The 27,702-nt window shown below is 38.1% G+C and overlaps 1 protein-coding gene across 3 annotated transcripts in view; it reads right to left on the reverse strand.

The window, feature by feature from the left end:
* Positions 1–3,641: 3,641 nt before the first annotated feature.
* The window catches only part of celsr3 (cadherin, EGF LAG seven-pass G-type receptor 3), a 90,842-nt gene continuing 66,781 nt past the window's right edge, over positions 3,642–27,702 (reverse strand). For 2 of the 3 annotated variants that reach the window (XM_017411253.3, XM_025004875.2), the window contains 18 exons: positions 27,351–27,560; positions 21,518–21,716; positions 19,349–19,537; positions 19,091–19,277; positions 17,923–18,090; positions 17,071–17,197; positions 15,351–15,557; positions 13,725–13,899; positions 12,556–12,668; positions 11,760–11,839; positions 10,996–11,122; positions 10,766–10,885; positions 9,497–9,594; positions 8,820–8,911; positions 8,451–8,624; positions 6,284–6,478; positions 4,432–5,506; positions 3,642–4,266 (listed from right to left, as the gene is read on the reverse strand). In XM_017411253.3, coding sequence (XP_017266742.1) covers positions 4,239–4,266; positions 4,432–5,506; positions 6,284–6,478; positions 8,451–8,624; positions 8,820–8,911; positions 9,497–9,594; positions 10,766–10,885; positions 10,996–11,122; positions 11,760–11,839; positions 12,556–12,668; positions 13,725–13,899; positions 15,351–15,557; positions 17,071–17,197; positions 17,923–18,090; positions 19,091–19,277; positions 19,349–19,537; positions 21,518–21,716; positions 27,351–27,560 — 3,564 coding nt within the window. In that variant the 3' untranslated portion in view covers positions 3,642–4,238. The remainder of the gene's footprint in view (positions 4,267–4,431; positions 5,507–6,283; positions 6,479–8,450; positions 8,625–8,819; positions 8,912–9,496; positions 9,595–10,765; positions 10,886–10,995; positions 11,123–11,759; positions 11,840–12,555; positions 12,669–13,724; positions 13,900–15,350; positions 15,558–17,070; positions 17,198–17,922; positions 18,091–19,090; positions 19,278–19,348; positions 19,538–21,517; positions 21,717–27,350; positions 27,561–27,702) is intronic. The other variant, XM_037976965.1, reaches the window with a different exon arrangement.

Below are 27,702 nucleotides of genomic sequence, written 5' to 3' on the forward strand. Positions count from 1 at the left end.
AGAGAGAAGAATTCTTTCCTTTCCCAAAAACATTTTTGGCTCTGTCAGGATGTTTCCTCTTCTTGTTGTTCTCATGAATACAAAACAGCCAAGTCTCTTTCTGTCAGACAGACAGAATAAATATAAATGCGCACACACAGACAGAATTGTAGGAATAAATCTTTTTTTTTTTTAATGTCCAACATTTCTCTTGTTTCCGCGGTAACAGGGGAACAGCTGTTTCCATCCCGACGGCAGGATAGAAGGCATCTCATAATGAACACACAAACCAACAAAGACAATCATCCCTCCTACTTTTTCCCTCCTTCTGTTTTCTTTTTCCAAACTACAAGACAACATTTTAGACTCAAATCTGTCTTCTCTTCTGACTTCACACGGGTGGCGTCCATAGGTTCAAACCCAAACTAAGTTTCTTGTTGTTTTAACATTCCTGACAGGTGACGGAAAAATATCAAAGCTGACAAGTCACCAGGTGATCTGAGTTTGTGCACATCTGATATGAGGCATACCTGCAATTATTAAACCTCATACTCATTTTTAACCTTGATATGTTTGAATGTTTCATTTAAGATGATAAATGCACTAATTTCTGTCCTTTTAGACACCTTTGGGTAGATATGAAGATAGATATGAAATTCTGTTTAAACAGAATAAGCTTTACGTTGAATCCAATTTTGATTTGTTCCCCAATTAAAAACTTTTCATTTAAAATGTTCTAAATATCTTGTCCTCGATCTGTGAATTTGTTGCCTTGAGAGACCAAGATTGCAGTAACAGTGATAAAAACATTAAATTCATAATTATTCGTGTAAACAAAGGAACAATTGGACAAAAAGAAAAAAAAATCAACAAAAAAACCCACGTTCTTTTGTGAGAAACAGCCTTCCTTACAAAATGGCAAAAATAAATCATTCATACAGTGCTTATAAATTATCAGTAAATAAATTAGATCTCATGTCTGTTAAAAGTAAAATCTGTGAAAAAGATAAATGAAGAAAAGATCATCAGGATTTCTTTAGGTGGCATACTCCTTTAGAAAGACTGGTGTTCTCCTGCAGGAACATTTTTGGCAGTGATACTGCCACAAACAGGTTTGCTTGTTAGTTTTCAGGGAGATGAGACTGACAGATTGGCAGTCGGAGCAGGAAGATATGCACTTGCTTGTGATGTATTTGTTTCCACTATCTGCATTTTGCTGGGTTTCTGTCTCTTTCTGTCGAGATGATGAGCAGCATCCATGCCTTCCTCCCTGCGGTAGTCACAGCTTCTGACCCAATTTATCCTTCGTCAAATTATTTCTGCTTTTGTAACTTTTGTTTTACTCTTATGTCAAATCTGCTTAATTTGAGCTTTTCTTGTTTTTTAGAGTTGTAAGTATATTTATGCGTTTTAAAACTGATTTATGATAAGACAATTGTTTTTCTGTCTAATTTTTCAGCAAATTATTATATAAAAAAAACACTTTGCCACAATTTCTTCATTCATTTAAAGCTGACAAATATTTGTCTGTAGTTGCCTTAAGACCTGAACCCGGGGATTGCTCCAACGAGAAAGGATCAGCTGCTGAAAAAACAAAATGTGGGTTTTAAAACCACTCATAGGCTTTTAGTGCTGACACTTCTGACACATCTTCTCTTCTGAAAACTGCTGCAAAGAACTTTGGTTGATCTTAAAAGATCTGTCATCTCTGTATAACACCTCAACTGGTAGGAAAATGATCACTATTCATTTTTGGAAGGAAATGTTTATCAGCAGCTCGTGTTGAACATTTTGGAGCCTGTTCAGATCAGGAGCAGGTGTTCTTTTTAGAAGGAAGCATGTCTAAAGGATGGTTTGAAGTAATTTCCTAGAAACTGCAAGCAAGTAAAGTAAAATCCGGAGCAGGGCACATCCTAAAGACGTGAACTATCCAGGTGGAAAGCATGCTGCATATGTGCTTTAAGTTTGATTTGATGTCTTTAAATGATAATAATACAATCTGACACGCTGGCTCTCAGACTGAATCAAAATTCTACTTAAACTGTACACAGTAAAATAAAATAATAAACAAAGTAGGCTGAGTAGAATGAAGGCCTCACTGATTGAAATATTGTTTATCTTACATGTACAGACAGAATAATTTGCTGGTACCCTTACAGCTCATGTGAAAAGTGATTCAGTTAAAAGCAATTGTCTGGTGTATATCTGCATTTGTTTATTTTACAAAGACATGCAAAATGGTATAAATTTGTTGAGACCCTTAAAGAGAATATTAATCTTTACATTGTAGTAATGTTTCAAACTAAGTGTTTAACCTTAATTTAGCATCTCAGGCACCTTCAAGCTTTTCTTCAGCCATTCAGCAGATTTAAAGGGAACAAGCTTGGTATCGTTGTGTACACCAACCTGAACATGGAGCAGAGAAAGCAAAGGTGAGAGCTGTCTGAGGAGCTTAGAATGGAGATTATAGATGTCAGTATTAAAGGTAGAAGCTACAAGACCATCTCCCAGCAGCTTCATGTTCACAGTTGCCAAATATTATTAAAAAGTATAAGGTTTATGGGATTGTAGCCAACCTCCTAGGACAAAGATGCAATAAAAACTGCAACCCCAGGTTGATCAGCTCAATAGTGCAAAGGTAGAAAACGAGCCAAGGAAACCATCTAAAACCATTCAAGCTGAACTTCAAGCTCAAGTACGTCAATATCTAATCGTACCACCGGTCTCACTTTGAGTCATAATGGGCTCCCAGGAAGAATTAACAGAAAAACACCAAAATTCACCCAAATGCATGTTGAGAAGCCCCAACGTTTCTGGGAGAAGTTTCTGGAACAGATGAGACAAAACTGGACCTTTCTGGGCAGTAATATCAGTTGTGATTTTTTTTTATATTGTGGAAGGGTACCATCAAATGTATTCATATCTGTACATCTGTGGCAAAAAGTTCTAAAAACTTATGATTAGAAGAGAAGTGGATTACACTGTTACACCCTGCACGAGTAGTTTTCAAACAAGAAAAGGGGGAAAAACATGTTTCAAACTGACTTTGGGTCCCTTTGGTTTAGGTTTGCACTACTTCTGCTCGAGAAGCTTCTATAAATGAGTTTCCTGGATGCTGCTGGAGGGATTCAGTTGCTCCTGCGGTGTCCCTCAAGGCAAGCTGAGTCATGATGCATCGAAGTGCAGACAATTCCTCAAGGGGTTTTAAAGCAGTTTTAAGACGCAGGGAAGCAGATCAACTTTCACCCACCGGGTTTTCAGAGCTCTGAAGATATGTTCCTGTTATATCAGTGGACTGATACGGTCTGCTCCTGACAGCACCAGGCACAAAGTTACACAGATAGATGACAAGGTCACGTTTATATACATCAGATCACAAAACAGCACAATCTCCTCCAAAGAGCTGACACTTTGACACCTGCGACTGAGCTTCAACAGTTCAACCACCAGCTTTGAATCTAATCTTTCTTTGCACAATCATCTCGTTCCATCAAATCTCCCCCCCTATAATAATTCCTTCCTCTATTTACAATCACTTCCTGTAACTTTGATATTTCCCCTTTAACCACCAATCTTGCGGTTTTGATAATCTCATCGGGTACTATTGCCGGACCCCTGTCGCTTTACATTAAAGTTCAACGTTGTGAGGAAAACATTCTGAGGAAAATGGTGTTTGGGGAGAAATTTGAGAATTGTTTTTTTTTTTTTCTTCTTCTTCCTTGTTGAGGAAATCTCTTCCCTCAGGAACACACATGACTGCACTCGCGTCAACCTCATTCACCACCTCACACAGACATGACTGCGTTAAAAAAAAGCAACATCACAAGAGATTTCTTCACCTTCAATGAAAAAGATAAAAAATGTATAAAAAGTTATTTACAATCACGTTATTTTGTACTTTTTTATGGGTCTTATCTGGTTTTAGGTGTATGTGTTTTTTTTATTTATTTATTATTTTTTTGTCTAACAGTTTGTAGGTAGTAAAGGTGGTTGATTCACTGTCCAAAGAACCATATTTTTTTGAGCAGTGGGACTCAGAAACTCGGATTACACAGTACAACCCACTCAAAAACCTTCTCTTTTGTTACTGTCACTAAATTTTCTTTCTTTTTCCATCTTTATTTTGTCTTGTTGCCTCAAACTAAATTTGTTTTTATGTCCATCGTTGTTCCATCGACTCAGAGGCATCCATGATATTTGATCTTGCTCCTTGTGCAATCTGCACTGTAGTAACACATTAACAGATGAGGAGGCTGACATCAAGACTGTCCCTCACTTCTGTTGGCTCTAAGGTGAAGAAAAGGAATAAAACACATCATTAGGTTCATATACTATTGCTTTGCTGATTAAGATTTCAATACCACATGACAACAATAGCAATCTTTACTGCAGGCAATATAATTGTAGAACAAACAAACATGAGTTTAGATTAATGCACACAGAAAAACTTACTCTGAGTCAGGTGAGACTTCAGATATGCTGTGGGACGTGGTGGACTGGGGTGGGGATGGGGAAGGTCCGTGGACCGAGCCGTTCGGGTTAGAGGGAGCAGGAGGGGTGAGGACAGAGGAACTGAAGGATGCCAGGATGGAGGACAGAATATCCAGCTGTTCACTGGATGGTTGTCTAACCAAGGGGTTCGGATTTAGACCTGAGACCTGAGGGACAGTCTGACCGGGGTACCTACATGAGGGTGCAGAGTCCAGGCGTCCTCTGACATGAGCTGAGGGAGGCAACTGCTCCTGCTGGGGCTCCTCGGAGATCGGAGGAGGGGGTGAGGCAGAGAGAGGCTGATCGGGGTGCGAGGGCTGCCGGGGGGGCAGACTCCGAAGCCACTCCCGACCGGCCTGAGCTCCGGCTCCGGCTCCAGCTGCAGCTCCAGCTCCGTTGGTTTCTAGCTGCTCCCTCGACCTGCTACTTATAAGAGCCCCTCCAAGGTGCTCCCGGGACGAGGCCTGACGCCGGGTCAGCGTGTTCAGCTGCGACCGCGACCCACTGAGGTATCCCTCCATTCCGGCTCCAACAGCTCCACTATTCCCACTCAGATCCTCTCTTGAGGTGTGGAAGCTGGTGGGATGGTGGTTGTCCAGTCTGTCCCTGGATCCTGACAAGTTCTCCCTGGAAGAAGAGACTCGCTGGTGATCCAAGCCCCCCAGTCCTGCTCCTTGCCCCAGCCCCAGCTCTCTCCTCCTGGGTAAAAGATCCAGGTTGTCCCTGGAGCCCCGGGAGTCCAGCCGCTCCCTCGAACCCCCAACCGTCTGCCTTCCTAATGGATCTCTGGACAGCTGCCTCCTGGCAAGAGAGTCCAGATGTTCCCTGGAGGAGTACCGGGAAGCGGGCTGGGAAAGAGAACCAGAACCTCCGGTGGCACCAGCTGTGGCAGAGTACATGCGGCCATACGAAGCTGCTGGAACACCTCGATGGCCAAGTGTGGACGTTCGGTACCAGTTGAGCTCACTGGGGACGCGGCCCATCGTGGAGAGACCCTGGAGTGCTGGTGGACATCCGAGACGATTCTTTAGGATACCTGCAACAAGACAACACCAACTTGAAAAAGAATAAGGAAGTCAGAAGGGGAGAACTTCTGGCAAAAAGGATGAAATTTAGAGAAGAGATGGAACTGCGTGAGAAGCAGAAATGCAGCAGGGCACGGAGAAAAGTTTCTGAAAAAAGCAGTGGATAAAAAATGATGAAAAGTTGCTGACAACAGGAACCCTTTTGACATTTTCGGTCTGTCTTCAGCCATTCTTAAGATGCTATGAATCATCACACAACATTGGTTCTGGATGTGGATTATGAACATCCTGAGGCAGACATTAAACTGACTCATTCATCTTAGGCACATAACACGCACTGCTAAAAGTTGCTTCCAACCACTTCATGTTTGTGTGGAAATAAGAGCTTTTGTGTATGCATGTACCCTGGATTTGTGTGTTCATTTTACCCTAAAATGTCACTTACACATTCCAGCAACGTGACCAATTTTTTACACGTCTTTTTTTTCTTCTCTTGCTCAGTGTGCATGTGATTGTCCCTTTGTGTGTGATGATGCCGTTTCTTATCAACTTCAAGTTTTAATGACGTTCTGCATATAAAAGGGAAACTTTGTGTTTGAGACCAGATTTGGGAACTGTGTCTACGTTCTATAGTTCTGTAACCCTAACCATGCGTTTAATAATAACTAAACCTAATCATGTAAATTAAATATAAGAGATAACTCTCTTGTACCGAACAGATCCATACAATGAGAAATAAATTAGTAGAAGTAAATAGGAATGTGTATTTTACTGTGAGTCTCCCTCACCCTTGCGATGCCTGTGAGGCTGAGAGAGGCTGTTTTCATCCCCACTGGTGAGCGCTGCATCTAGTTGGTTGTTATTGGCAGCGTCCTTGCTGTAATCTGCCCCCAGAGGGCGCTCTGAGCCCCACTTCTGTAAGGTGTGTGTGTCACACTCCTCCAAAGCTGGCCAGTAGGACAAAAGATCATTGCCATCTAGATCTATCACACACAAATAAAAGCAATCATGTTCAGGTTACTAACAAATGTACCAGTGGTAATCCATGAGATTAACTGTATTTAAACCTCCCTAATATTCATGTTTACAGCTTTTTATTTCATATTAATTAGAAAATACTCATAATTTCTTCTGTTAGTAACATAATTAATAAAGCTAGTAAACATTAGGTTCGAACAGCTACACTGCTTTGTGTCAGGTTATTATATTTTGTGTGTTTGTTTTATTGATTTAATTTAAAAATGGGCTGCATTTTCTTTCCACTTGTGCAGAAGAAAAGGCCAATGTCTGTGACAAACAGAAGCTGTCAGAAACAGCTTTAGAACAGCTTGTTCTAAAAGTGTCAGCCAAGGTAAAATGAAAAAAAAAATTAAAGGAAATGTTAGAGATTGCTGCACCCTAAAGACTTCTAACCAACTGACTGATTTGCCTTTCAGCTATTCCACACTTGATTCCCATTATTTGAAAATCTCATGTCAAAGTATAATTATCAAACTTTTTTTGTAAAAGCTAAAAAGTAAAAGTTTTTTTTTTAAATGCTGTTAAACCTTTTTGATTCTAAGGGTGTAATGATTCCTAAACTGAGATTAAAAATATGAAACAAACCTGAACAATTCTGTGTTTAAGCCTTCCTGTGTTCTGGGTTTTGGTATTGTTCAGATAAAGAGTAAACTGAGTCTACATACTGTTTTTGTTTGTTTATGGTAGAAAGAGTAAGATTAACCCTCTGATGAAATAGAAGTTGTTTTAAATCACACGATGAATCTAAAAACAAGTCTTTGGTGCCATCTTTACGCGCTTTCTCAGATCAAATCCAGGATTTTTAATGCACAAACCTGAAAACCTGCAAAATTGAGAAAATAAAACTAGAAATTGTTCAACTTTTCCATGAAAATTGAGAACATTTATCCATTTTCCTAACCCCTAGTATTTGACATCAACGTACCAATAACGTTTGAGTTTTATTTGACTATTTATCCTAATTATTAATTGTTCTCTTTCAGTAACAACTGAAAATATGAAAAATGAAAAGATTTAGAAAGCAATTTTCTTTGATTTTGTTTTCCCTTTTGCCATAATGACCAGTTCCTATTGTTACTGTCAAAGTCTCTGTGATGAAGTGGCTGTAATTCTCTTTTCAGCTGATGGTCAAAAAAGAAAATCCAGATCTTAAGTGGTTAATACGTTGCCGCAGCCAAAAGCCTCCCATCAGACTGTGACCTTTCAGCTAAAACCAAAGTGTCTCAGCGCTCCTCTTCAGTTTGACTTGACTGATTTATTGATCGGACTGTACGGGCCGTCTGGATCCTGCCCTTTCCAAGTGAACTGAAAGCTGTGTTCTGGTTTCACTCTGAGTAAAGTTCATGTGATCCAAACAACCCTTTAGGCCAATAACTGATTACTTATATAGATTTATAGAGTTGCACATATCTGGCCTTTTCTCACAGCAAAACCTTTCACACAAACTGTGTAACCATGGCATTTATATCAGCTATTTGAAGTGTATAATACATGGTATGTATAGTATTAATTAATGAGTATCAGAGGGGAAAAGTGTCCACTAAGTGGCCCTGACATTTCCTCTTGTTTTATGTGTGTGCTGTCGTGCCAACCAATGTTTCTTTATATAATTTCCAATACAATTAGACTAGTAGACACATAATTAGGAGCCAAAACATGAATCATAATGCAGGAGTTGTTTGAACAGTTGATTTTTGTTTCTTTTTCTGCATTGGGTATAAAATTTGCATTTAAACTTTGTCCTTGTTTGTTTAAATCCTCCTTACAGAAGATTAATATTTGATACTTTTACTTAAAAAGGATGATGTAAAAAGGTTTGTGATGTTTTTCATGTATTCTCCATTGAACAATTTCATAAAATCCTCTAAGATATGAAGTTATAGGTTCAACCTTTAGCGTACACCAAGTATAAAGACCCAAAAATCCCTCATGTACCTTTGGTGCCATTGTTGGTGGGTTCGGTGAGCAGGCGCTCGCTGTGATTGGAGCGTTTGAATCGCCGCTGGATGCGCCCACGGAGACGCACGTTGTCGTCGCTCTCAGAGGATGGGATGGAGAGGCTGCGCTCTTCGTCCATGGAGAGGTCCGAGTCTGAGTCCGAGTCCCCGCCTGGGGATGCCAAGGGAGAAGAGGAAATAAGGAATGAGTAAGAAAAATGAGGAAAAAAAGCATAAGACTGCCCATCACAAGTGCATTGTATGTGTTTTATATAAATTCCTAGCAAAAAAAGGGTTTTTGATAAAGAGCGTGTTTCTGCTGTTTGTAAAGACGTGTTATCATTGAACCACATAAATGTACATGTACCTCCGTCTCTGTGGAACATGGCTACATCCAGGTCTGTTGCTCCAGTCTGAACAAGGTTTTGCTCCAGAGTTTGACGCGCCAAAAGATTTTCTCTGACAAGGAGAAAGAAAAAAAATGAAGACAGATTAAATACACACCGGCACAAACAGATAAAAATTAAAACATGTATGTACAGTACCGTGTGCTGTATATACACTCAGCATTATAACCTCTATGCCCTAAAGACATTAACGGACATTTTCAGGGTACATTAGTGTCGCTCTACATATAGTTCAGTACATTGTTCCATCCAATCTTCTTCATTTTTACCCCACTGACCCATAAAGCACACAAGAGGGATAATATCACCGAGGGAATTTTGTCTGTGAAGCAGCTTAATCTTGAATCAGATAGCAGCAGAAAATCAACAAAACCCGTCTCCACCCTGTTAGAATTTTAAAATTATTGTTTGATGTAGTTGTTTTTCAGATTCAACATCAATTTGTCTTTTTATTTTGCTGCTGTCAAGCTTCTTGCTCTAAACAGAAAGAAAGAAAGAGAGAGGGGGAAAAAAAACACATTTCTCCTTCTTGCAGCAGAGTACGAGTTTGTGTTTTTGATCAGATCCATTTGGAGTTGTTGTGGTAAACGCTGCAGCCGGTTTGTGAAGGTGTGTGAACACTGCTGTGTGCGGATACCTCGCAGAGCTGACAGAGGAGATGGTGGAGGTTCCCAGGGTGATACGGTGCAGTCCACTCTGCTCCAACAGAGATGCGTTGTGATAGGGATTCTGAGCCTGAAAATACACACATATTTTAACAAGAAACAACAGGACCACCTGACATGTTCAAAATAAATCGAGTGAGCGTCAAAATCCAAGCTTTTGCAGGCATCAATTTCGGCCCCTATATTAAGATAAGGCTACCTATATACTAGGAAATGGATGTCAAAAAAAAAAAAATAGGCTTGGCAAGTAAAGCAGGTGCTCTAATCTAAAAGTGAGAGAAACCTTCTGCTGTGAAGTTTATTGGTCATAAAGAACATGCAGCAAGATATGAGTCAGGCAGGCAAAAGGTTGCTAATAGGCAGCCATTTATACATGTTGCCCATCAAAGGTAAAAACAGAAAAGTATGTTTCTATTAATAGTTTCAGGCTTTTCCCCAGATGACTCCAAGATGAAGAGAAAGAGTGAAATGGAGGGGTTAAAATGCACTCACACAATTACTCATCCATGCATGCACGACAAACACAAACATCTCACAAACATTTCCACGATGCATATGGGGCTCAGAGCAAATCTTTCGCATTTATCACTCATGCAAACAGGAGAGATAATCAGTGTTTTAAAAAACAGGCTGAAGGAAGCAGTGGATAACGTGCAGTGAGCTGAACTAATAAAGACAAGGCAGAACAGGCAGTAAGTGGGATAGGTTTTCATTCACATAGTCACTAAATAAGGACTGCCTGATATTTTTGTAGAACAGGCAGTATTCCAAAGCCTTGTATATTGTTTTATATGGGTCAGCAAGAAACCCTGAAGGCAGAAGAAGAGGAGCAAACGAGGGCAGGAAGGACTAATAGATGGATTGAGGGAAGGAGGACAAGAAGGCTCCTGTGCTGTTGGTTATGGACACAGTGAGAATGTGTATCCAAGAGAGAGCACATTGGGATAAAACACACTAAAAGCCCTTGGGATCATGCAGAGAGATGATTTATAGCTTCACATCACGATTTTAGATTGACTCTGAAAGTCATTACTGTCCAATAATGACAATCCTGCGGTGACATCAAGGTCCATTTAAATGATTCTGATAATGTTTCATCTTTGTTTTGTGGCTTGTTGCTAATGTTCTGACTAAAGTAACAACATTTAGACCACTCTAAATCGGATTTTGTTTTCTCTTTTAAGTTTTGGATGCTGCAAAATAAAACCCAAAAAGAAAATGTGTGTGTGTGTGTGGCTTACTGTGCTCTGCGGTGGTCTTGGTGGGTCTTCTCCAGGGCTCTTCTTACCCAAACAGGCAACTCTCCAGGCCTCCTGAACTTCTGAGTTGAACACAGTGAAGACCAGCATCACCGACAGACCCTGAGAGGAAGCAGAGGAGAGAGACGACGAGATAACCTCAACGTTTAAGATGTCGGTTTGTTAAATATCCAGCTCCGGATTCAGATACACGCAGAATGTTTCGTTCGTACCTGCACAAGGCAGAGGACATCAAATATGTAGTAGAAAGCCAAGATACTGTTGTTTACAGCCATCAGACCACACAGCCAGGTGGAGGTGGCCACCAGCAACAGCAAGAAGGCATTCCGGATAGTAGCACTGCACCGGCCAAAAAAAAGCAAAAGAGAGATCTAAATTAAACAAGATGAATCAAGGATCCATATGTTGTATAAAAAAATCTTTATGTGCATTTATGTAACATAATTACATACTATATAACAAAAAGCCACAATATGCTGTGAATGCCAACCTAAATTCTTTATTAGGCCTGAGGTGTGAATAAGGTGAAGGATGTAAAAGGATTATGACTTTTTTACATGATACAAGTTTATCTACATCATATATGTGGGTGTTTGTGAACCATTACAAGAGTTGAGGCAGTGTGCCAGAACTCCAAAATTTCTATTAGATACTGTTATAGTTTTTGGGGATATTTCCTGAACTGAACTCACCAAAACTGCTGTATGCTTTGTGTTTACTTTCAAAATGTTTCATCAACATTCACCTGTACTTGCATCAACTGTTTACATTCTACATTTGGCTCATTTGTTTGAACCGTACGCAAAAATAGCAGTTGGAAAAAGTAAGGGCATCTTTAAATATAAAACATGTGTGTTCTTATGTGTCTCACAATCACTTTTTCTGTAAACTGATCAGTGCAATTCTCTTTAAAATAGCCTCAAACTATGAAAAATATAATTGCTTTTTAAAAAAAAGTGTTTAGACAAGTTCTTACATGACAGGGAGTTTCTTGGTCTCCTTCTGAGATGGGTTACAGGACATCTTGGCGACGATCATGAAAATCCCTCCGTTCATCTGGACAGTGAGAAATCAATATAAACATCTTTTAAAAAACATTTTAACAAATCCAATTAGGCTGTTGGGAACATCAAGACAACACAGATGAAATAAAATCAATCTGAATAAAATGGTTGTCCAACATTAGGCTTATTTTTAGAAACCATGTGGAAACCCTAGCTATTGCTTGGATGTCGTATACAAATAAAATATACTAAATTGAAACTTAATAAAATGAAAAAGGTCAGAAGAAGTTAAAGTGGAACAGACAGCTTTGTAGAAAGCTTAAAGTGTCTGCTGGTGAAGTAAATTTTCAAAGTGAAAGGTGTTACACAATGAGGTCAGCAATTAAAATAATGGTCTAGTCAAGTTCAAGTGGACTCTCTTTCTGAAATCAGTTTGAATAGCTGCCACTTATGACAGATGTTCAAATCCAACCAGGTTTAGAAGCACGGTGGAGCAAAAGATTAAGAGCCAGGGAGGCAGAAACCATGTTTGCAAACAGAAAATTAATTTGAAAAAGAGGTTTGGCTGTTTGCTTTGGAGATAACACAAAGTCAAAGAAGTTTACAGTGTATTATATTTTAAGATAAAGCCAAAAAATATAAATAATGATAACCCTTCACTGTTTTTGCCAAACATTAATCAACAGCTTACACTACTTTATCAGATTGTGGCTTGAACTATATTTTATCTCGGTTCATTTGTACAGAGTTAATTAGAGTTGCTGTTACCAGGATGACGATGGCGACAGGGCCAGCAAAGCTCCAGATGAGTTTGTCATACATGGAGAGCCAACAAAAGTCGGGGTTCCCGTAACCCTCGGGGTCCAAACCCACAGCCAGGCCTGCAGAGGAGACACCGAAAGGCATTTAAGATCAGCTCTTGACATCTTCTATCATCAGTCACAGAGACGTAGAATAACTTACAATCTGTGACACATAAACGTCATAACAGGACAGATCCAGATTGATTCTCAGTGTTCATATTTATATTCATTTATAATTAAAACAAACCAGACCTATGATTAAAAGAAATCATAATTTTAGAGCAAATCAACTCCCCAGGAACAGTTCATCAAAGCTTTATTACATGATTGCAACTTTATACATATAATATATTGATAAAGATAAGTCAAAATAATTTGTCATAGGGGTACTTATGCTGCTGCAGGTAGGTAGAAGGAAATCCAATATATACTTTTTTTATAACAACAAATTTCACCATTCATTTTAAACTGGATTTGCTGAGATGTTACATGTGGTTGCCAACAAGTATTTGTAAATGCTGATGTTTTCACTCCTCCTGTATTCACTTTTTAGACATCACTGTCAAGGTTCTGGCATTTGTGGGCAGAAAGAATTTTTTTAAAATTGAATTGCAAAAGTATGAGAGACAGGAAAAGTCTAAATGAAGGCAGATGGATTAATGAGCCATCGAGCCCGAGGCATTAAACGTGTGTGTGTGTGTGTTTGTCTGTTTGTGATGGTGGGAGACCAATCTGTTCTTCAGGCAAAGGGAGACAGCAGCTTGTGCATTTGACAGCAACAGAAACAGCCACAGACAGAGGTGAGCTGACAGGAGATATGGGTCTGGATGGAAAAAGTGACTGTGACTCTCCTTGTGTGTGTGTGTGTGTGTGAGAGAGAGCGAGAAGGAAGCAGGCAGATATTACTTTCCGACACTGTGTCTCATGGCAGTAATTGCTTGCATGTGAATTTCTGCTTTACTATCTCAGTATTAAAAATGTCACTGAAACCTTTTTAATACAAGTGTCAGTAGGACACGTTATCTCCACAGCCACACTCGCAGAGAACGTGCATGATGGTGATGACTGTGCACATACCATTTTGTCATAAAAAGTATCTGTGTCTGCAGACATGTTTTTTTACGTGAATGTCACCTGTGATGATGGCAGGAACGCCCCAGCCGATGGCGTAGTAGAACCTCATGGCTCCGTAGTTGATGTTGCGTTGCTCGGTCTGCATCCGGTAGATGTGAAGACCCTCCACAAACATCCAAGCAAACGTGGACATGAAAAAGTAATGGAGCAGGATGGCAACGACTGTACACAGGAACTGGAAGGATACAGAGAGAATAAGTTCAGATTTTTTTTAGAAAAGTTATGAATAATTAATATCCTACCTGTTGTAGATATGATTTTGAATTGTCTCAGTTTGGAGAAATATAGATTATTTCTGACCTGACTGGCAAAGTAATACCTAACCTGAGAAGAACTAAGCTCAAAATAATAATAAAAAAAATTTAATGTCTTAAATTTCACAGTGGTTCACATGAATGCAATTTTATTTACACTACCATCAAATTTTGCATTATATTGTTATTTACATAAAAATCTAAAGTTATTTCCAAGAGGGAATAGCGGCAAAGTGCAAGTTATTTTCTCAGCAAACTTTATTAACTTTAATAATTTATCGAGCAGTCCACCTCATTAAAGAACTACAAACATAATATTTGCTTAGGAATGCTGAGTAAAATGTATAACGGCATCATGCCTTTCAGTTTTGTAAAAATTCCCAACCTTCACAGAAAGATTTATTCTTGCAATTTCTTAGGTCTATTTATTATAAAATATATTTTAATGTGAATTCTTCAAACTCAGTTGGTGTCAAAGAAAACAAACTTCAGAGATAACTGCATCGTCTCTGTGGTGTTACAGTCTCAAATAACTCTGGCTGAAAGACCACTCTCCCTTCATAGACTGCTACAACTGAGCATTGTGCATCTTTAAGTTAAGAAAAGAAGATTTTTAAGGTCAAAGGAAGCTCAGGAAAAAATCCTAGCAACAACCAAGGATGACACAAAAAAGCAGCAGCAGCAGCTTTGGCAGTGATACAGCCAGACGATGAAATTCACACTCCCACACACAACAAGCGAACACTTCAAGAAACATACAAAACCAAAAGAAAGGCACAAACAAGTGGAAACTAATACACACAACAGCTGTGGGCCCTAACATGCTTCCCAGAGCATGATGCACAGGAATTAGAGAACATATTGTTCAGCTAGAAGTTACCGATTGCACTGTAAGTGCTGTACAGTCAACAACATGGGGGATACGGTGTAATTAAATGAATTTCATGCTGAGTGAACACATATTTGCACTAAGCTCTTTGCAAGAGCCGCTGCTCTTTAAAAACACTCAAACATGACTGTGTGTTACGTAACAAAGCAGAGATGGGGGTCAGGAGAGTGGAGGAAAAGCAAAAAAGTAGAAGGAAGGCGAGACACACACTGAAATTAGCTCAACCCATACAGATCTAAAGGTTTGGGTCATGAACCCCAGGAAAAAAATACAAATGCAAAATTGTTTTTAATAGTTTATATGTTTTAAAAGTGACACACAAACATAGTTAAAATGTAAAGTTGTGAATTTGGTGGATTGGTTAACAAATGGACAACAAATTTATAAAATGTGCAAACTTTGTGAAAAGTGGTATAAAATCAAAGAACAGCAGTCAAAGTAAATGCAAAAGAAACAATAAAAAAACACAAATCCTGCATTTACCTGTTGCTCAGTCTGATTGACTCCGAGCAAAAACACCAGCTCAGATAAAAACATGGCTGCTGCTGTGTTGGAGTGGATGCTCCTGGTGTTGGACTTGAGTCCCCGGAGGCAAGAAAGCACCAGGACAGTGAGGAGGAGGGCCAGCATGGAGACGCACAGAGAGGAGTACGTCACCAGGGCCAGTGTCTCCAGATCCCCCTCCAACTGCTACTCACAGACAAAGAGAAGACCGGAAGAATCAGTTTAACATGCAGCCATTAAAGTCTAATGACAACTGTTAAATCAGAGATGGTACAAATCATGTAGGATTGTGTCTTTAATACAACTAAGTTTCAATGTATTTTAACAAACAAAGAAAATAGGATAGATAGAAGAAAAAACTATAGAAACAAGAAGAATCACAAAACTAAGTCAACTATAATAAGGCCCTGTTCAGACCTGACGTTTAATTCCGTTCTGAGCAAACGGATTGCATCTGGAAAGCGCTAAATACAGGTCTGATTGGCTCAGTGACCATTAAAAATGTCTTATCTCAGACCACCTTTGGATGGTCTGAGATACATACGTTTGGTCATTTGAATGGAATCTATCCCGAGGCCCACTATCGAACCTCCTACTGAAATGACGTGACCCCACACCGGCAGCAGAGTAGATGAAAAAGGAAAGTTAGCTCAGCTGTTGCCTGATTAAAGACAGTTAAACAGATATTTTAAGAAATATTTTGAAGATGTGGCTTGTTTTTGCCTTCAGTCTTTGCTCTGACACGGAGCTCTGTGACATAACTAATCATTGTATTTGCCTTTTTTTCTTGTCATCTGATAGGTAATTAAGCTTATCAAGAAATAACACTACAAAAATCAATACAAATGGCTCCGAACCATGTTAATGTCAAAGTAATATTGTAGTTTAAAAGTCTGAATGCATTGTGTTTTTATAGAAATATCATCAGGTCTGCTGTCAGACTGATCTGTGTCACTATGTGATGTGGCTGACCGTATCTGTAAACGGTGTGGGGTAACTGAGATCTGATGTTTGCAAAAACATTTTGGTGCAAACATTTAAACCGCCAAGTGAGAACTCCACCAGAGCTGACCACTTGCAATGGATTTGCCCAAAGCGGATATAATGTGCAAGGCATGAACAGGGCCTAAGAGTCAATCTGTCAGGAAAATCCAAGCAAAAGCATGTAATCTGTTCAACCATGTCAGTGCGGTAAACTGAAAGCATTTGTTTCTAGTGAACAAGACTGACACAGCCAGAATTTAATTCACAGCAGGACGAGCAGATCTACAGCATCATTTCCGCTGACAAGCTGGATTTTATATTAAGATCTTGGTTTAAGTTTTGGAGAAGCATAGTCACTGAAACACAGAACCACACAGTTCTGCTCTCTGAATATTTGATAGACCACCAACTCAGTATGCTGCAGACTGATGGCCAAAGGGGGGTTGCATGAAGCTGTAGAAATCTCCCAGAGCTTTAACAAGGTTTAATATGGCCTTGTGAGCATCAGTCAGGATGTTTTTTCTTTAAGATTTCATACCTTAACAGTACCAATTAAGGTGTTCAGAAAAGGCACAAAAACACAGCAGTAGACAAAGATTTACTGATGGGGATACCATTGCATGCCTTATTATGAAAGGCATAAATAACATTAAAACAAGTAATAATTGGCACAGAATTGAGTGTCTGAGTGGCCGTTCACTGACTGGTGACCGACCTCTCTCTGTGAGCTGTCCATCAGCACGCCGAATGTGCCAAGCCTCTGGCACTGACAGCGGACATGAGAGGTGTTCCTGTAAACCACTATGCAGTCCCTCACCGTCCAGCAGCCGCCGATCTCGTGCCTGAAAAGGAAAAATAAACGATTTGCAATGAAAGATAGCATTATAAAAGAGGATGAATGTAAGGCACATGAAAAAACTGGCTACATCCACGAAGTGTGTTTGCAATCAGCAGTGAAAAGACTTTGGGGTTTAAAATGTTGTACAGTTCATCTTTATTAAAAAGGTTTTCTCTCCTGTTGTGTTAAATCAACATAAGTATATCTTCACTAACAGGATCAGCTCAGCTATGACATTGTTTTTATGTATTGTTTTTTTTAATCTGTAAGTAAATGAAAGCACATTGAGTGGCTCAGTTTTCACCCTTTGTAGATTTCTGTAGTGAACACTTCATGAAACTGAGCCATTATTATTGCTATTATTTACATGGGTGATTTTCATACTCAGAATGGTTTCCAGAAAAGCTAGGGTAATATGTTTTATCCAATTTGAAGCCAAAAGGTTTGAAGGAAATACATTTCTGTCAAGCAAAAACTAAACTAAATTTGTTGGCTTTTGATGAAAAGAACTTTTACAAAAAGGAAAACAATATTTATTTAACTAAATGAACGGTAGTCACAGGATTTATTTAATCACATATGACATTAGAATGTTTAATTACACAATTCTGGATAAATGTTTTAAACTACAGGCTACTGTTTTTGTCTCAGTTGCATCAACAATCGAAGCGTGAAGCATAAAACCTCAGCTGTAACATACAGCCCACGTGTGTGTAGATTTGTACTCACGGGCTGCTGTGATTCCACTGCACACACAGCGGCTTGCTGCGATTGGCTGTCTCTAGCAGTTTGAACTCCAGCACGATGGGGTGTTCCAAGTGGCCGCCCACAAAAGTCTGGTTGCTGTAAACGGAGACTGTGACCACTGGGGAGTTCATCACTGGGTGTCTGGGAAGCCTGGAAGAAAAAAAAAAAAAAAGAAGCATTACGACAAATTCAATCAGTCAGACAAAGAGGCAGGTTTCATATTCATATTTTAAAAAAAGGCACAGCAGGAAGAAGAAGAACGGAGATTTGCATATCAGATCAGATGTGTTTGGCTTTTTATTCATGCTAAATGAAAAATTGGACAGCTTGTTATTTGGTAATTAAGCCCAGAGGAGAAGTGAGGAACAGCAGAAGGATTGAAAGACAGTGTTCGAGAAAAAAGAGAGAGAAAAGAACATACTATTTATAAAGTAAAGCATTGGTGTCATTTGGCCTTTTATTATATTTCTGAAAACAAAGTATTTCTGGTAGTTGGTCAGATGGATTGGAGATAGACTGAATAATCAGCCAATCTCTAATCCATGACTTTTAAAAAGTCTGCAGTCAGCCATGCATACTTAATCAATTATCAAATTGAAGATACAGGAGCAGCTGCTACAACCAAATGTACTGTAGCCCACAATTTATATATAAATATACAGTTTAAACAAGAGTGCACATTTATATACTATTCTTAAGTGTGCAAGTTCTTCTATTAAATACACATTTATTTAAAGTATATATTGTCAAACGGCCAAAAAAAAACCCAAAAAACAAACTGTGTTTAAGTTGATTTCTAAAAGTCAACTTCAGCCTCAGAAAAGCTCATATTGGTCAACTTCTATAAGTAACACAAAAAGATTTAAAAAAAATTTGACATTTTGTTTTTTTTAAGACACTACAACTTGTAGTGGTTGTTATAGCCACAGATATTTTGTACAATCAAGTCATGTCAGTGTTATAAAGATATGCCTTTTTCTGAAGTGTTGTTCCTGTTACTGAAAACAAAAGCTACTATGTCTGGTTATTTACGACCCAATAAAAGGCACAGCTAATCCCAGACTTCTGCATCTGCTCCGGGCAGCTCATAAGAGGTTAAGAAGGTGAATGTGATCAAATATTTATTGTTCTGAAGGTGAATGATTCCCACCTCACTCCTCTTCGATCCGCGTGATATTTGGGAGGAAGGGCAGCACCCAGGCTTCGATAGATCAGCAAGATGACGATGGTGTTGGGTGGCTCAGGCACTGACAAGCTGCGTCTGGCTGCGGTGTATTCTCTCGTCTGATTGGCTGAGATACTGTTGGGGGCTGGAGCAGCACTCTGAGGGGCTAGGGCTAAGACAGAGAAGGCTTGATTGAGAAACCTTTCGTGATTTTGTGCCTCTAGCATTTGTGTCTGTTCTTACGTTCTTTCTCTGTCCGCTCCTTCTCCTTCCAGCTGTGTTGCTGCTGTCGTTGTGGCACCAGGGCAGCAGGGGACAGCGTCACATGGGTGTAGGGATCCCACAATGTTTGACCGCGAAACAGGGTGGCGTGGTAACGAGGGAAACGCTGCCGAAAATAGGTCAAGTTCTCCACCCGGTCCAGATTCATGACTGACAAACAAACAGGCAGAAATAAACTTAACAACACCATTTCAGTGGCAACACATGTTACAGACATTTGTTGATGTGGAATATTTTATAGCAAAGAAAGGTATTTTTTCAATTTTTCCACAGCTTAGACTACTTGAGTATTTTACAACAACTAAAATTACAGTCCAATTCAATTTATAAACAAAGGGAAATCCCTAACATATACTGTCAATCAATCTGTTTACTCTTTGCATTTGTGCTTTAATATAGAAAACCTATACAAAATCAATAAAGACACACAAAGACAAGGACACAAAAGGCCAGAGAATATTAGAGGAAGTGAGGTGGTGGACAGAAGGAGAATAGTCAATATGAAGTGCCCAATAATGAGCAAACACTTAACCCTGCAAACAGAAGGGGAGCAGCCTTTGATCATTTGTAACAAATGTGTTGAGAAGGACTGCTTTTTTGGAAAAAAATTAAAATGGAAATTTTGCCAGTCAGATTTTCAGATGTTGCAAATCTACATTTAAATGATCAACAATGGCAGAAGAAAAAAAAAAACTCTTTTAAGAAACATATATTGGAAGGTAACAGATGGGTTTCTGTCTGCTCAGATCCCTCCCAATGTAATTTATCCTTTCCCATTTAGCTGAGAGCAGCAAATGTCCGCAGCAGTGTGTGTAGGAGTGTGAAATTTTGCGTCCATCATGTTTAATACCCCTGCTTTCTCCGCTGATGTCATTTCTCCTATTGACAATCTTCATCAGTTTATGGGTCTTTAACTATATTGAAGAAGAATTTGAAACTGGAGGCAAAGACATCAGTTAGGAGAGAGATAAGAGAGAAAAGAAACTTAAAGTAAACTGGTCATTTTGCCAGAGACAGACAAGATAATGTCATACTTGCTCCACGTCTGTGATTAAGTGTGTTAGCAAAGCATTTTGGAAAAAGACGATGAGGCAAGAATCGGTGACTGATCGGTTGTGAATCTCGTGTAGATTTCATTATCGCCTGTCACAAAAAGCCGAATGATAATGTTTTTGCCCGTGCGTTGGTGTGTGTGTGTGCACGTGTGTGTCTGTACCATTAGTTCAATATCTCATGAATCACTGAATCATGTTTTTAATGAAACTAAACAGATTTTGGCGAAATTTCAGAAAGCAACCAAAGCTAATCCACTTTAATCCACACAAAAATAGCTATATATCAATGAATTTTACAGATATTGACCTAGAATTTGGTATGGTAGTAGCTGAGAGTCATTTAACAACATGTACTTCAAGTGGTAATAGATCATGTACAATCACACTAAATATCAGAATATCACATAATACTGAACATAATGTTATTTTCAAGGTTTGACTAAAATGACTACAGCTTCATCATGTCTCAATGAAAGATGATACTAGGAGGTGGTGGGCAATATGCAGTCCTTCAAAGAATGCATTAATTAATTCATTTTAACATAAATTCAATTTGTGTGTCTAGCTAAAAATAATCAATCATTTCATTTTTGCTAAAGCTGCAGTTTAGACACCTCTTCTCACAGTATATGATCTCGGTCAGTATTCTTACTCCTGCTATCGTTACATTAGTAGATGTCAGTGTTACAGGGTTTCACTTGTTTCTCTGTGTGTGTCTGTGGTGTTGTGTATGCCTGGCATCTGTTAATCGAAATGGTGTAGCTTGGCCATTGCCGTGAAGCCTCAAGGTTTTTAGAAATGTGCACAAAGCATTAGCTGTGACGCCTGTGCAGGAGTGTGAAATTCGTCGTTTTGTGCTCCTGCCAACACTCTGGCTCTGCTGTCGTCATTTGAATTAACGCCGCTCATCTCCTATTTCACAATGAGTCATTCTAGTGGATTTCACAGCAGAGATTTAAACTATTATAAGAAATCCAAAGCGAATTGTCTGTAAAGATTAGGATTTTGTTGCTGCCTTATTCATTCTTATTTGGTCTAAAGAGTGTCTGCATGTGTGGGATCACTCTAAACTCACCTATGTTGGGTGAAACCAAGGCCACGGGGTTGAGGTAGGTAAGTTTCATATTCTGGGCCAGATTCTTGGTGTACTGTTCCAGCAGCTCCGTCAGTTCAGCCGGACCGCCACCCAGGATGTGGTTCTGGCTCTGAGCGAGAGCTCGCCAAAGCCCTGAGGTGCTGGGACCCAACAGCACGCTGCAGCCTTGCAGGACGTTCTAGAAGCAGGTAAAGAATTATAAAAACAAACCTTAAGGAAATGTATTAATTTTCATAGAGCTGCTTGATTTATTATCTCCAAGAAAAATGATGTTCTAAACAGGTAAATACAATTTTTCTAAGACAGAAAAAAAGTCAAAAAACAAAACAGAGCCACAAGCCACTCCTCAGACCCTTACTACAGATTTTAAAAACATTTTATTTATATATATACACACTATATGTGTATATAAAAAAAACATTTAGGCTCACTACAAGGAACAGTCTACTTTCTTTTTAGATATTTTATTTAGATTTAAAGCAGAGTCTTACACTGCTTCGTCCTTTTTTTCAGATGTGGTTTTAACACAAGCCCATTGAGATACAAAGTATGCTGATTTGCATATTTGGCAACCAATTATGTTGATTTACACCTGGAAAACCAGAAAGGCACTGCTGAGAGGTGGAACAGAGTGGAATGCTTCTTTTCATAACAATTACATTTTGTGATAGAATGAGAAAATATAAATTTAGAATTGTTGTGAGAATAAACAGGGAAATAAAACGTGTTCTCACAGAGGAAATGAAAAGCAAGAAAGAAAAGGAATGTAAAATGAGAATTGCAAAGTTGCTGACAAGGTTGACTAAAATCAGAAAGTGAAAAAGGTTTAAATAACTAAAAAATCCAAATAAATCAGTAAAAAATACTTTAAAATCCTACATTTTTGACTATAATTCCTCATTCGGTATTTTATCCTATTAACAGATTTAGCCTTTTTGTGGTGCGCCTGTTGGTCATTTAGTGTCTGAAATGTTTTATTTAATTATCTTTTGGAGCTCAGTGTCTGTGTCTGCAGAAAAACTGGTCACTGATTTGGGAAAAAAAAATTGAGAATCTTTTTAAAAGTAAAAGTTTATTACATTTGTTGACAAGGCAGAGCAAACAGATTCTTCAACAGATAGTCAGAATGCTCTAACTAACAAAGTAAAAGTTTTTCTACAAATTGCAGACTGGGAGTTCACACGTGCATTTAGTATAATCTTTGTTTAATGCTTTATAATAATGAATCAATGCACCTGATTAAAATGGGAATGATTTTGCTTAGAGCTTCTTTACTTTATATTGTTCGACAGTGAAAACCTTTATGATGTTCAACACAAGGGTACAACTTCTAGTGATGAAATAATTTATTTTGGTTATTTCTAATATCACTTAACTAGATGTAAAATATACACACTAACTAATTTAACACATCAACTCACAAGAAAACAAAAACAAAAGCAAGGTTTTAGAAACTGAAGGCAAACACAGACTGAAACAGGCTAATTTACAGTTGGTCCTGTTAGAAGAGAGAAGAAGCCAACCTTGATGAAAAAGATTTTGCTCAGCTATTTTAACCTAAAGTACAGTAAAAAAAAAAATAGTAAGCTAAATGTCAAGCCAGATAAGTCTAGATCCCAATTAGAGCAAGTTTTACCACCGTCTGTGCCGCCTGTCATTTCTTTTCAAGGAAAATTTGTGACCCTGGAATGAAGCCTCTTAGACGCAGTATGGAGTGAACAGCAATGAAAAAAATGTTCTGAACAAAGAGTAATATAAGGGCTTTATGATTCCTTGCAGTCAGTCTGAACTAGAGCCAATAAAACACTGCAGTGTCATATAAGGCTCAGGGGAGACAAAATACATAAGGCAACCTTCGGAAAAACAAGGGAAATTACATACAGAGCTGCCTAAGAAGGCTGTGAACTGTTCAGGGAATTATGTACAAAGTAGAAAAATGACAGAAAGAAGGAGATGTAAAGCAAAAAACGTAGGTAGGAAGAAAAGTGTAATAAGATAAATGTAAGAAAAAGACTAAGAAACAAAGAATGAAATACTGTATGTACCTGAGTTTGTGTTGCTGAAGGACTTTAACTTTTTATTATCATTAGAATAAGTTGAGAATAGTTTTGAAACTTATTTTTAGGAGGTTAAATGTATGCAGCAATATAGCAGTGTGACAGTGAGTGTGTTAAAATGCACAGTAATGGTCTTATTTTGATTATTGTCCAGTTTTTTGAGCATAGTGTTTAATCTGGACAAGAGAAACCTGGTTTCCATGTTCTTGTACAAACAGCCATATGAATATACAGCAACAGAAAAACTCATAATCTCAGCTCTAAAAGCTTGAACTTCACTCTCCGTTTTGAATTGATAAAGCTCCTCGGATGAGAACTGAAACGTCTTCAGGTACAGAATAGAATTCCAGCTGTTTTTTGGTTTTTTTTTTTACCCTGTTTTGGATTTATCATGTCCTGGACGACTGAGAATCTACACCAGCATAACTCATAATCTCATTAACTAAATGGTCCAATGTCCTGGTTTCTGCAAAAAATATCAATCTTCAGGCTTCTATAAGAGGCTTGTTTAAGCAGCAATTTACCAAAATACTTCAAAAGCCTAATCTTAATCAGGATACTGTAAAGGCAGCTGATAAAACTCACTTTTTCCCCATAACCAGAGAAAATGAGTTCTTTATTGGAACAGCACAAGTTGACACAATGTCAACATGACCTGGTAATGTGTTCTTAATTTAAACCAGGCAGCAGATATGACTAAAGATGATTTTTTCCTACTTTGTCTGGAAATCTTGGCAATAATTTAAATGGTTAAAGATATATATTGTATATGATCTCTGTTTGATGTTGGAGACATTTTGAGCCTAATGTTTGATTTGTAGTCTCTGTAGCACATTTGAAAAAAGTTATTATAAAAACACCTTCACTACCTTTGTGGTTGTTGAGATTTTATTTATGCAAGGATTTCAATCACAGTTTTAGGGTCTAAATCAGTTTATAACTTTATTTAAATATTTTTCTCTTACTTTTAATGAGGCTTCAGAGTGAAGTGTTACAGATTCATTTTACTTTACAAACTCAAATATTATACTAAGATGACTGTAGAAATAAATACTTAAACTGTGTGTTGAGAAAGGTGACTGCTTTTAGCTGAAAATCAGACAGCATGATAGTATTTGTCAAAACAAAATGTATAATTGCAACAACACAATGTTTTATGTAAACTCTTTGGAACAGATCATTTGAATTTTTGGATATTTCTGATTTCACTTTTAGCTAATAAATAAAAGATCCTCCTTTAAAAAATAATTGTAATCCCAACTTGTACAGCAAAGTGTACTAATGACTAATAAACCTATATTACATCTGACACATTTGTACAACAAACTCAATGCAGTCTGAAGTCTCTGTCACTTCTTATTGTATCAGCATCTAAAAAGATTTTCGCCCAGTTTGAACATGAAATATTTTTAATCTTTCATTCAGCACTACATTCCTGATCTGAAAACTCTGCTTTCCTGTCTACCGTCATTCATCTTTCCTGTAGTCAAAGGATCTGGTATCACCACAGGGTTACTATAGTAACTGTGTTCTGAAATACCTGTTCATCCAGCCTAATAGATGCTGTTTAAACTGAGCTGCCGGCTGATATCAAATATATTTCCTTACTTTTTTTTTTTCCTAAGGAAAACTGTGGAATCTGCTTCAGAGATGCCGCCTCATTAACTTCACATGGTGAGATGAAGACGGTACAACTGTTTTACAACTAGAAGTCGAGGTTATGGTACAAATGAGTTAAGGTTTTGGGTCTAAAATGAGCAAAATGACAAAGAAAAATATATTTCTTTTATTATTATACTGTGGCTATAAACAGCAGCTATAGGACACCAGTAAACCAATTGGCCAATTATTAAACCCTAATAGGTATGATTCTGATTTACTGGCAGGGTAAATTAAACGTCAGGCAGTATGAGACATTCAATGTGAGACATGATTTATGCTGAAGCTGGGTTGCCATGGCAACCATCTTTGGAAAGCAATAATCATACGTTGGTCACATGAAGCAATGCACTGCATTTGGCATTAGTCTGCAAACCCAAATTATTTTAAAATCTTCTCGTACTTCTTTTTAACTTAAAACGTAATAAAATGAAGCCACAGTGAAATGTTAATAAAATGTGATGAATGCAACAACTGTGTGTTTAATCAGATAAATTTTGTTTTTATTGTTCAAAGCCCAGGTAATTACAGAATCTTTGATGCCAAAATCTACAGCGCATTTGTAATCTTGTAAAACTTTTGTAACACCCTAAAAACCTAGGATGATGTTTAATATCTATTGTTGAACTGCTACAGAAGAATTTCCTCATAAATGCATGAATTAGAATACTGTGGGACTTATTTTCTCAGACTATTTGATTAAAACCCACCGTTTTTTAACCTCCTGCTGCTTCTTAGTTTGTTTCGACTCTGCAGGGAGTGGCCACTACTGCTTCAGCTGTCATCAGCTGGCTAAAATCCTGCCTTTTAGTAGAAACTAATTATTTCCTCTTTGTGTGTACACTGAAGAAAAATGCGTCCTTTTTATCTCTCACTGTGCCCCTTGTTAATATGAATAAATTACCGCCTCGATAATGATCAGCCAAAGATAAGAGAGGAAATATTCAGGTGGTGTGGGATCATAATTTATCAGCAGAAAAATCCCACTACTGCTAACAGAAATACCAGAAAAAAACACAATTACCATCATCACTACCACCGGCTCTGCCTTTAACAATGCTTTACACTGATGTGAATGACAAAACAGAAAAATGAAATCCAACTTTACATTTCTTCATAAAAAAAATACATTCAATCTAATAAAAAAGAAGGTCTCAGTTTCATGTCATAGCTAACAATGAGTAAATTATAGACATGCCAGCCAGTAACCTTAAATGGAAAGAAAAGTATTACTATTATTCTTCAGCCATTTGATTTATGACTACCTTGTTTTCTGTTAGATAAATTTGATATAGATTAGAAAATTTATGGGAAAGTTGAATATCTGTCATGTGAAAACATCAACTTTCTAAAATGATTTTGTGTCAGCTTGTATATTTTCAGCTGATGGCACAGCACCAGGTGAAATGAGATTGTATCTTTTAACGTGTTGCGTTGACATGCTGCAATATCTCGTGAGTCGATGTCTCCACAGTCCCACAGCAACCGTGCTTTCCATTTCAGAGAGCTGACATCCTATTTTAATATCTAGTCACAATCTGTACCTTCTGACAGTACAGTCTATCAATCATATGCGGTGTTCAGCAACAGCAGCTACTTTATGTCGACAAGTAAAGTTTGTATCAGTAATATTTAGTGAAGGTTTATATTATGTTTAAAATACTCTTCCCATATCACATTAGGCAAATTAAAGTCAAAAACTGATTTACTGTGGTAGGGTAAGTCTTTTTAAAATGTTGATTAACTTGTTCAGCTGTAATCATTTAAACTGACATCATTTTTTAAATAAACAAAATGGTGCTTTGCTAACACTGAGTCTATAACGTCAGAAAATCAGCAGAGCTACATCATTATTAGGATGTCCACTGAGCATGTGTGCATTTGGTTTTCCATGTTGATCACTTCAATATTTCAATACCAAAAAGCTTATTCTGCTGTAACTACAAATCATCTTTAACTTGGTATATGAATGCATAAACCTGAGTTATTTTATTGTGTCTTTCTTGGATATAATAGCTTTAAAATGGTCACAAAGTAAAACACAGTGTTCCTCTTATGTTACTCCATATTATGGGATTTGCAGAGTGTGCTTTTACCTCATTGAAGTGTGCGTCCTGAGTGGCAGTGAGTCCAAAACCGGTCTGCTGGGTCTCAAAGGTCAGGAGGCGGGAGAGCAGTCGTTCAGCTATCTGCAAGTCGTTTCCATAGAGACGGGTGGTGGCTTCAGTAACATCCCGAAGCTGGTGAGCCAACTTCTTCTCCATGATGGTGTTCAGTTCTGTCTCATTACGCTCAAGGGAGTCAAGCTACAACAAGAAAAAACTGAATCAGTCTTATCTTAAAGAGATTTAATATGGCAATGCCAACATGTAAAGAAGTAGGCGATTCTGATTATAAAAAACCTTGTTTTGTTTATCTTTTAGGTAGAACTTAACTTAAAATGAAGAT

This window comes from Kryptolebias marmoratus, linkage group LG8 (genome assembly GCF_001649575.2).
Source record: "Kryptolebias marmoratus isolate JLee-2015 linkage group LG8, ASM164957v2, whole genome shotgun sequence".
In the NCBI taxonomy this organism is placed as follows: Eukaryota; Metazoa; Chordata; class Actinopteri; order Cyprinodontiformes; family Rivulidae; genus Kryptolebias; species Kryptolebias marmoratus.